We start from the raw sequence: 11,323 nt of genomic DNA, 5'->3' as shown, positions 1-11,323 counted from the left end.
CGCTCTTCCTTTGTCACCTTGTTGCTTCTCACAGCAGGTTCTTAATCCTCATTTTTATCTTCAAGACTCCCCAGAATTTAGGGCCCTCCTACCAGCTGGCAACTAAAATAAACTGAATTAAAATCATCAACACTGGGGCCAGTGCCCAAGGGGTTGGTCATAAATACATTTACTCAACAGAAACGGTCAAGTCTGGAGACTTGGGTCCTAATCCTGACTTGAGTCAAATGTGCAAGGGTGTTTGGCAGCCTCAGCGCATCTCCTGCTTCCGCATATCACCAAACTACTCCAGAGTTTGGCAGAGTAGACTAAGACTGCCTTTACTTAGCAGAAGCCCAAGGCTAGAATAGTAAAGGTACATTGCGTCAGGACCCAAGCGCATTGAATGTCCTGCAAAGCGGCCCGAGACTGGAAGGCAAGGGGTGCTCCACATTTGGATTGAGATGAACTAGCAGATCGAGCGGGGCTAAGAATTGGAGGGGGTGCTGCAGGTTAGCACTGCAGTGATTTGGCAGGACTGCACGGGGGGAGTCAAGTGGTCATTCAGATGTATTTGTTGCGGCGAATAAGGCGATGCAGACGGAGGGAAGTGTGAACTGACTGCTGCAGGAAACCCAGAACATTCAACACAGGAATTGCCAGAGTCTTTGGCGAACAGCACCAAAACCCAGGCTTGTTTCAGATGAAGTTTGTCTTCTGCCTTTACAAAGCTGTGAACTGCGCCACGTCTGCAATTGTCCTGTCTCCGGTCACCTTTTGCTCACGCCAGCGTATGCGGCAATGGGACAGTTCTACACATTTGGCACTGATAAAGCATTGCAACCCCAGTGTGTTTTGTGGCTTTTCATTTTAACTTGTTCAACCCCACTTGGCCTTAACTGCAGGCGGATAACTTCAGATGTATGCAGGGGGCCTTAATACATCATGGAGTGTAGCCCTGCTGCAATTAGCTGCACAGCCTCAACTGCACACAGCGTCTCGCAGTTAATCCAGCATCTGGACAAACACAGTTAAACACACACGCTCAACACGTATGCAGGCACGCACATCCAGTCCATATATCCATAGCCAGAGGCAAACACATATGGACATTCACTGCCAGGTAGCATGTGCACGTGTCCATGGAAAGGGGACATACACACATGCAAGCACCCACGCTTATCTGCACACCCGCAGAAAACACCCCTGCAAGCACCGAAGTGGAGACCTGTAACCACACACACACAGATGCTCGCAAGCACACGTGCCCACCCAACCGTCTTCGTATTTGGAAGGCTCTTCACTATAAAGTTCGTCTTCATGTTAGGATGCTTCATTCATCTGAAATGCAAGGGCAGCTCTCTCTCTATTACTATCAGGCCCGCAGACCCTTTTTGCTTTCAAGAAGGCAAGCAGCCCAGCACTCTAGCTATCATTTTATACAGCTCCTGGCTACAAGGACCTTAAAATCCCAGACCAAAATGATTTCTTTTTCATTGGTGGGAGAGCAGGTATTCCTTTGCCGCAGACACAGCCGGTCAAGCAGGGTGGAGTGCGGTGGTCGCACTCGCTCAGCATAACAGGACTCGCACAGGAGGTTCCCCATGCGCACGCCAGCGTTGGGAACTGTCTGCTGAGACACAACAGTCCAGCCCACCTTCCCCTTCCCCATGGCAAACCCCTACCTTGTGACTGGAATGTGTAACCAGGAAAGTTGCACACGGCCGTGGCGAAGATGACAGTCCACGTCAGAAGCCTCCAAGCTATTGCCATAGTTTGCGATGCTTGTCTCAGTGCAGGGAGTATTGTACCAGCCTAAAGAGCTCTGTCCCAACATGTCTCTCTTTGGGCCACTGCTTATGTAGAGACAGGAGTCCTCAGTTGCTTCGCAGACATCCTCAGCCACTCCGTGCTCTCCCCAAAGCAGCGAGGCTGATAGAGCCGTTATATTGTACTGTACCCAGGCTGGCGTAATGGCTTCAGCACGTGCTAATTAGAATCAAAGGCTCTCGGCGGCATTGCCCCTGTAGAAGAGAGGATGAGGAGGGGGAGAAAAGGACCGGAGAAAAGGGGAGGGCAGGGGGAGAGTAAAGGGAAAAAAGAAAAATAAGCTAAAGAAAGTAGACTGAGAAAGAAGGGAAAAGTGAGAGAGAGGGAAAAAGAAGGCAAGTGGGGAAAAGAGAGCAAATGAAATCAAACAAGTCAATTCACAGCATTTTCAAGTCACATTATTCTAGTGTACTGACAAGCCTGCCAGGGACCTGATTCTCTGCCACCTGCATCTTGTGCCATCATTGACACCCGGTCAGGTTCGGTAACGCTTTAGTTCCCGCATACACACATTGACTTAAATTCTCAATGCAAAGGGGCCTCTGAGGTCTGGTAATATATTGTACAGTGCTAGAGGGGTGTAAAGGGGCCTTAGGGGAAATGGGAAGATGTTGGCCAGTGATGGACATCATCAAGAGCTACCTGATCTCTCAAAACTGAACCATAAACCTAGACTGCTGTCCCTGCTGAACCATTTTAGGAGACTTTAGGACTGCGATTGGGAAGCTCTCCCTTAAAGAATTTCCACTGCAAAATGTTGGAGGAGCTGGCACCAGAGCAGAGGTGAAAAAGAAAGAGCAGCAAAAGTGGCACGGAGGGCCGTGGCATAGTGGAAGTCTCCCACAAAAGTCTCCCCTTCCAGTGCCACGTGTTTCCTGCCTGGAGGGGAATTGTATCTGTCTATGGGCAGTTGGAGCCAAGAACGAATCTCCCGCTATGATGTTTATTGGACTATGTTAGATCCCCAAACTGGGCTGAACATTTTGGCATGCTCTCCCAAGCGGTAGCACCACTTGCCTCCATTAAACCATCATTAGGTACCAGGCATTGCAATGTATAACTGAGACAACGTCATCGTTGGTGTTACTTAAAACAAAAAATAGATGCAATAAATAAATGGTATTGGGTAGAAAACCCAGCTTTTTAACAGATCCCACCATCCCCGCTTCTGACCCCTTTGCTCAGCATCTTGTCTAGAGTTACCCAAAGAATTCAAACCAAAGTAGTCACTGAATTTTGCCCTTCGCTCTACAGATGATGAGATTCTTGATTGCATTTGTTATTCGAGATGATTTGTGAATTGCTCCAGTGAAAGCTGTCTGGCTTGCAGTTCACTTTTGGCCAGTCTATGGCAATTAGAAGCAATTTTCATAGCGTTGGATAGCTGCAAAAAAAGGTCACGTGATTTTGTTTCTGTTCATCGATTGGACAACTTCTACAAATATCCAATGTATCCTATATTTAACTTATGGATACAGAATCTCAAAGTCATTTCCTGCCACGATTTGAGATAAAAATGCCCTATTTGTAGATATCCTCATGCGCAAATAACCAAGTGCAAATTGGAAATGCAAACACAGCAAAGGTGACAGGCACAAACTGAACCTTGATTTCAAGTCTGAACAGTCAGCGACATTGTTTCACGGGATTTGCTCAGGTCCGGTATTGCCCATTTCTGCTTCCAGTCCTGGAGGGAAAAAGTGTGGAGGGGGCATTTTTTGAACCTCATGATAAGATCTACTTGAGGTATGTGTGTGTGTGTGTGTGTTTTGGCTCAAGAATTGAGAATGGAAGTGGTTTCTACGTTATCCAGAACGATCCAACTCAACTTATCCCGCTGAAGAAATGTGTTGAATAATGGAGTATTTTGAATCATTAAATCATTGCCTTGTCCAGATCTCATAGATTTGATTCCTCTTGTGTCTAACTAGTAAAGGAGGGCCATGTAGTCTAGTGGCTAGACTTCAGGTCAGGCCTCCTGAGTATTCCCCTAGCTCTGTCGCAGGCTGACTCACTCTGTGACCTCAGACTCATCCATAGTCTCTCTGAGCATCAAATTCCCCATCTGTGAGCTGTAGTTAATCCTTGTATGGTGGCAGCACCTAGGATCTCCAGTTTGGGAGCAGGGCCTGCCAGCGCTGGGCACTGTAGCAAGAACAAAATGATGCCCCAAGGAGCATACAATCAGGTCCCTTCCTCACACTGGGGCTAGCGGTCCTAACTATTCCCTTAGATATTTGAGCACATTTTAGACCGTGTGATTCTCTGCTCGTTTGCACCCAGATCATAATGGAAAATCTGCCCCGAGGGCCTTTCAAGATCCTGCAGCAGGATCATGATGCTGCTTTGGGGATGTTACTCGCAGGACTTTCAAAAGCACAGGCAGAGCATGAAACCACTTTAGCAAAAGGTTGGAGACACTGGGCTACATGGAAGAACGCAGAGAAGAGTCCAGCAAGACTTTGCAAGCTAGTGGGAGGACAGCAGGTGACAGTCAAAGCGAACAACTTTCAGCTTACAGCAAATTGTCAATTCTGCAGCAAGCCAAAGGACCCTGGACAACTGTATTTGTACTTGTGCTTATAAGCTCGGTGGGTTAAATTTGCTTTATGGACCTATGTTTAAGGAGCGAAAACCAAGGGTAAAGTCTCTTTCTGGGTACTTCTACCATCCAAGAATTTAAATAGCGTGACCTTCTATTTAGTCTCATACCAATGTTTCCTTGAAGCATTGAAAAGTCAGTAAACAAAGCAATATAAATAAATGTAGCACTGTATTACATCAAATACTAATTGGACAGCTGGAGTGATTAACTGTACCGCATACTCAAGAACACTAGAGGGAGCCCGGAGAAGAAATCTGGAATGAAAAATGAGAGACAGCAAGGTCATTTGGGAGTTTCTTGGGGACCTCCATAATGGTCTGCATCACCAAAACCTGGCTTGGTAACCACAAGCCCTATCATGGCTGATGTTATCCTCTCACATTACAATGCCTGTTGCCATCTAAGAAAGAGAAAACCGAAGGTTAGGGTGGCTGTGTTCTTCCCAACCGTCTTCCATGCAAGAGGCTTCCTTTCGAGCAATGAATGTCCCAGAAGTTCTGCAAACCCCATGTCCTCATCCACGTCCTTCGAATTCACAGACTTCCAAAAATGAAGGATTTCCCAGTAGAACTGAAAGTGAGAAATACTCTCCAGGGTGGCAGTGGCGTTATTATGGGTCACTGCTTTCTATGGGTCACAGTTCTTAGGGGTCACAAAGATTTCAATGCATGGACCAACAGCTCTGCTGAGAAACCAGCATGGAGCTCCATCTCATACCTCTCCTCCTTGGACTTTCCCCTGGTAGCCTCTAGTCCTGTCTACTTATCCGGCCACACTTATGACTTTTATTTGGACACAGGCATTGTTATGTAGCTCATGAGTGCCCTGGCCAGATTGTCAGCTCATCCAGGGCAAAGTGAGGTATTGCCTCTTCTAGTCAAGATAGTCTGACCATGAAGACTCAGCCAACTTGCAAGGCTTTTAAAAAAGAACTCAGTACTCAAAGAAATGACCAAGGCATGGAAAACCAATCAGGTATTATAACACCACATACTTCCCATTGCCATTGACTCTTTAGCAATATTCCCCCTTCCGTTTCTGCTTGTCCCATAGATGCCCATGCCTTCAGAGGGCCATGGTGTTAGAGGACCTTTAGAGGATGAAGCTGGAAGGTCAGTAACAGAGCATGAACAGCCATGAACAAAAGTATAAGGAGGTTTTTTTGTGGGGTCAAGTCATTCCAAGATGGCCTATCAAAGATGAAAAAAACTGATGCACATGCATAAAATCTATAGTTTCATTTCTTTCTCTGTAGGCTTCTGGACATTCACACAATGTGAAGCCCTGGAAGAGCCACAAGAGCTAGAAGCTACTGCGTGCAGTCCTATCCCATACCCATTTTGGCTGGTGAAGATCAGCCAGGAAATCTTGGGCTCTCCAGTTGCAGAAATGCAATAATTTATGTTTCTTTGGAAGAATGTAGATGTCTTCGCTCTCAAGAATCCACAGACTTCAGGCAGTAATTATGAAACCAGCACTTGACATAAACTTGGCCAATCATCCAACATCGCTAACTACCGCCTGGTGTCTTAACTTCCCATTTCTAAATGAGGTGAATGAGAAGCTAACAAAGGGCTAATTCCAACAATACCTGCACTGCATCAGCACTCTGTACCCCTTTAAATATTAGGCCAGGATACAGTTGAGACATGGCCATAGTCATTTGGATAATGCTCTTGAGGAGATGACATATTCATGGCTCCAGTGCCCCCTCCCAGAACAAACCCAGAGGGCTGCACTGGCCATCCTCATTCCTGCCTCTTGGGCTTCAATGAAGGAGTCCCCACAAAGTTTTATCTTCTCACACATCCTATTCACCATCTGTTTAAAAATACTAAAGGAAACTATGAGAAACCCTGGATCCAAATTCCAGTACTATGCAGATAGCACACAGCTATCCATACCCTTCCTTAAGTCACGTCACACTCGGTTCACAACTATCCCAGTGAAATAAATGTCTGGCTGAAGAACGACTGGTTGAACTTCAGCCTCCTGTCACAAAGAACAGAGAAAGATGGGGGGACACTTGCAGGACAATTCCCATCCTACCAGATGGCAGTGTGGGTATGATGATGTGAGGGTTAGTCATGGGGGATGATGAGGCAATGACATAGCAGTTGGCATCCCGCCTATACTGCTTCATTGCAATTTGACCTCTAGGGGTGTGTGGAGACAAAACGGCGGCCCTGAATTGAAGGGGTGGGTTTTTAAAAACACCACTTCAACTTAGGGTGAAGTAAACCCCCATGTCGTGTACACCTGTGTCTTACCTGCCTCTCTGGCGGTGGGTAGGGGAGGGAGAGCTGCCGGCAGGTGGAGCAGTCCCTGGGCTGTGGCGAGGGCTGGTGCTTCCCTCCAAAGTGGCAGCAGCACCCCCCCAGGCAGCACCCACCACAGGCACCCAGGTTGGGCAGTCCCAGGGGACCCCGCAGCCACAGAGGGAAGGACCGGGCCCCTGCACAGCTCATGCAGGCAGGCAGGGTCCAGGGGAGAAAAAAAAAAAAGATCAGGCTCACCAATTTTTAAATTTTTCTTCGGTGGGGCCTGCCTTCCCGGGCTGCTGCCAGGCTGCCTGCATGGGCTGCCTGCACAGTCCCTGAGCCACACGGAGCCCAGTGCTTCACTCCGTAGTTGTAGGAGCAGCGAACTAAAACTCCTCGGAGGTGTTTTAGTTTGCTGAGCCCCAAAGTCATTTAAGGCACATTACACCACTGCATGTGCTAAAGTGGCTAGAATTAACATGCAATATGCTGCCTCTGCATGCAAACACTGACACCATTGAGCACTGAACCCGCTTTAAGTGCAAAAGCATTGAGCCCGCTTTAAAACGTCACGCACACATGCCCCTCATTTCATCTACACCCCCCCTAGATGTTGTGGTCTGCACACAATACATTTAAGACAGCTGTCAAACCTCTGCAAAAGCGGAGGGCCTGTGCATCCCCGTTGCATTTATGGCGGTGTGAATCAAACTGAAAAAGGTACAAGGGAAACAGAAGCCCAGCATGGAGCGACTCTCTTCTAAGTCAGCATTTTTCAGCGTCTGTTAAGCTTAGAGATTCCAGCTCTTGAACTCTGTCACACTTCCAAGGTTTCTGGACAGAAAGCCTCTCAGTTGAAGTACATTTTCCCCTGAGCTTTACCCTTCTAATTTGTCTTGTTTTTCTTGTTGAACGAGCTTCCTCCAAGCTATTATGATGTCCTGTCGCTCTGCCGTATCTCCCAGCCCCTGAACTGCAGTGGTCCTGACATATGACCTCCCTCGCATCCCCCTCCCCTTCTCCCCAGTGGGCAAAATCCACATTTTGTCAGTGGATCTGATAGCCAAAGGGAAAATCTCTGCAGGTTTTCAGGGGTGGGAGAGTCCCTCAATCCCTTGGCTGTAAGGGGAGGTAGGTATGTTTTCAACACCACATGTTGGGAATTAGGGCTGTGAAATTCTTGTGAAGTAAGGTGGGGGAAGGGCCGAGTGGTGCAAAGGCATCCTTTCCCCAACAGCACTCAGCTTCCCGGACCCCAGCGAGCCTTTATCATGTGAAGGAAGGACCCAAAACAAGGACGACAAGGAGCAGAGGAGGAGAGAAGCTGGAATACGAAGGGCTTCTCAGTTCCTTTAATATGTATAAAGTTTTCCATAACCTCAGTTTTCAGGTTTTGCTTTTAGGATGTCAATAATTCACAGGCACAACGAATGCGAGGACCCTGAATTTGTGCACGGGGGCACGGGTGTTCATTTGAATCTCATGAGGTGGACCATGCCCATCTGCGATGAGGGCCAGGGTACAGCGTGACCTCTCGCAGTCTCGTGCCTGCCTCACTTGGGCCGGTTCCGATTTGCTTCTTTCCGAGGAATTCATTGTACTTGGCAGGCGCTGCCGGAGAGCTGCTAACACTCCCTGCTGCGTGTGCCAAGGTGGCTTTTGCTGTGTGAACTTTTGGGTTGAGGAGCGAGGACAAGGAGGCTATTTGGATCCCCGGCTCTGCTGCAACTACAAAGGCAACAACCACCCCAGAAACCCAGACTCAAGAGAGGGGTGAGCTTGAATCCCCGGCTGGATTCAAGTTGGCCTTTCCCAACACTGAAAACATGGAGGAGTTTAGCGGGGTTTGTAAAAGTCAAGCTGGAATTTCGGAGTTGAGAGGAAAGAGAAAGAAAGAAAACAGATGACAACTGTTACTAATTTCAACATCGGGTCTGCAGACAGAATTCCCTGAAAGCTTGGCTTTTTGGCTCAGGAGGCAGCTGTATGGGAAGGTAATAGGAAGCAGATGGACTCTGATTTGGCCCAAGAGAAAGGTTCAAGGTGCCTTCTAGTGCAGAGGGGAGGAACTTAAATGCTTTTAAAGATGCAGCAGTTTGCTGGTTCCAGGTTTCTCATCCAACTTTTGCAAATTAGGAGCTCAGGTGTCCCTTTCCCTTTTTGAAAGAGAAATAAATACAAACAGCGTATTCGCTTTCCAACATTCCCCAGCGGGAGGAAATACTTGCAATCCACCTCCCTCCAATCCCCACCCCACCCCCTATGGCTAAGCTCATCTTTCATGATGTGCATTGTGCAGCGTCAGCTGCGGAAAGCAATGAGAACGGAAAGCTCTGGCCATACATACGCTTTCCAAAGAGAAGAATATTCCTGTGTTGCTCTATTGCCTAGAGTCAATGAATGAACGAGAAGACCTGACCTCTGTCAACGCCTCCTCAACACAACAGCGATGGTTATCCTAATCAGGACAGGAGCACAGCGCAGAGGAGAAGGATGGCCTGGTGGTTTAGAGGTGCTGGCAAGACCTGACGTCACTACCTGCACCCTGGCACACATCCTGTGTGTGTTAAGAACCACTGAGGCATATAACTCCAATTAGACACCCAGCTCCTCCTGAAATCACATACCAAATCTGATGCCTAAATTGGGATTCAAAGTGTCTCACTATGTATCTTGAATTTCTCATTTTGTAGCCTCACCCCTGAGCACCTGCTCAAGGAAGCTGGGCAGTGTGGTCTGCACGCCAAGGAGCGCATGTGAGAGCTAACGAACTGGCACATGCCCAACGTTGCTTTAATGCAACTCGGGCGCATCTGTTTCTGGATGCAGTGTGCACTGAATGAGCATGCCAGGCTTTACCGGCACTCCTGCGCATGGTCTGAAAGCGGTGTAGGCAGCCCTCCAGGAGACGGGATTGCTTCCTGCTCTCTTCCAACAGCACTGTGGGGTGTTTAATGTCACTAGGTATGGACCAGAAGGAGCCTCATTAGAATGGGGGTATTGAGATGAGGACCTGGGAGCGCAGCACCTGAGGTCCCTTCCCTGTTCCACTACTGCCTGCCTTGGGGGTCTTGGGAAAAATCACCTAACTTCTGTGTGCCTCACTTTCCTGCTCCATAAAATTAGGATCATTTCATTCCTCCAGTCCTGCTCTGCAAAACCCTTTGATGGCAGGTGCTACGGAAGAGAAAAACCTTGTTATTACTGAAGAGAGAAACTCTAGGAGGGAAGCACCTCCGTTGTCACCCCGTCAGCTGTGGAGCACAAGGGCTGAACCCATCTCCATACCATACAAGTTGACCTCCTAAGCCAGGAGATGACTACAGACATCCACATGAAGCTCCTGCCCTGACTTTGATGGAAGCGATGGCCCTGGCACTTCTTTTTCTTTAAGGAGTGAAATCTGAGCATTTCCATGCAGGTCCCCTCTCAGACAGGACTTATGCAATGTTTTGGAGCGGTTCCACGTGATCCAGACTTCCTGGCCTCAAGCCACCACTCTCCTCATTGGCTCGAACACATTACAACACAGCAGATTATATAAAAAAAAAAAAGAGCAAGCAGTCACTGAAAGAATGTGTATGCTATCTGCACGCAGACGTACTCTCATTATATATGGGCATATGTACATACCACACACACGTGTGTGCCATCTATGCATTTACATGTGTGACATACCCATACATGTGTTATATATATGTGTGCACGCACGCATGCGATCTATGCATGCATGTGTGTTTGTGCCATCCACATATGTTCAGGAGCATAACACCTATGGATATGTGCACACACTCTACATACATGCCCATTATGCATCCATATGTATGTCACTACATTCATATGTGTAATCTATTTATGTATGAAGACATATAAGCCCATTTCTCTGTGTGGATTCTAGCTACACATGTTTGCACATCTGCCCTTTCCAGCTTTGCATGGCACTAGGTTTGTCTTCTGTGGCGGGCCAGTAGGGGGCGCTCCTGCGTTGAGCCGCCCACCTCCCTGCGCCGCCCACCTTCCAGGCTCCGAGTGCCTCCCTTAGGGTGCCTCCCGTCCGGCCGACCCCTTCCCTGGAGCACACCCGCTAGCCTGGGGTTCCCGCTGCCACCATCCAAGGCTCTGGACTCACTTCTGGCTCTGCGCACCTTGGAAAACACAGGCCTGATCGTCCAATGGGTGCTAGACCCAGTATAAGCACTTGGGGCACTTCCCCAAGTCAGGGGCTGATTAGGAAGCCTCCCTTAGTCCACCGACCTAAGGGGCCTCCTTGGCATAATTTAGACCCACCCCTCAATAAGTCTCCCACACCGGTCACAAAGGAGAACTTTATTGATGACAGGGGTAGGGCGGAAACAGGGTAAAAGGTAGAGCAATATCATAGAAATATTACAGGAATATCAAAGGAATCCCATAGAGCAAACCAGGGTGGCTGAGGTAGCCGTTTCAACACGCATCTGAGGTACTGAAGCTAAATATCTGATCGGATCTCGAGTAGGTTACTCACTCGCATCATCCAGAGGAGCTTGTTGTTTCCTCTGGAGGCAGGGCACTCTTGCAGCATGCGGTGATGAGGAGAGAGCCAGGTTCAGATTCACCTGGATGACCGCATGGATAATGGCTGCCCTTCTTCCTGGCCCAGGCCTTTTTA

The 11,323-nt window shown here is 48.3% G+C and overlaps 1 protein-coding gene across 1 annotated transcript in view; it reads right to left on the bottom strand.

Annotated features, from left to right (window-relative positions):
- Window positions 1-11,323, bottom strand: part of ADAMTS10 (ADAM metallopeptidase with thrombospondin type 1 motif 10) — a 96,702-nt gene that overhangs the window by 71,667 nt on the left and 13,712 nt on the right. Inside the window, exon 2 of the mRNA XM_006035509.3 lies at window positions 1,665-2,104. Within this exon, the coding sequence (XP_006035571.1) occupies window positions 1,665-1,752 (88 nt within the window). The 5' untranslated portion in view covers window positions 1,753-2,104. The remainder of the gene's footprint in view (window positions 1-1,664; window positions 2,105-11,323) is intronic.

Source organism: Alligator sinensis, unplaced genomic scaffold (genome assembly GCF_000455745.1).
Source record: "Alligator sinensis unplaced genomic scaffold, ASM45574v1 scaffold1457_1, whole genome shotgun sequence".
Lineage (NCBI taxonomy): Eukaryota > Metazoa > Chordata > Crocodylia > Alligatoridae > Alligator > Alligator sinensis.
This window is presented reverse-complemented; position numbering and strand designations above follow the sequence as displayed.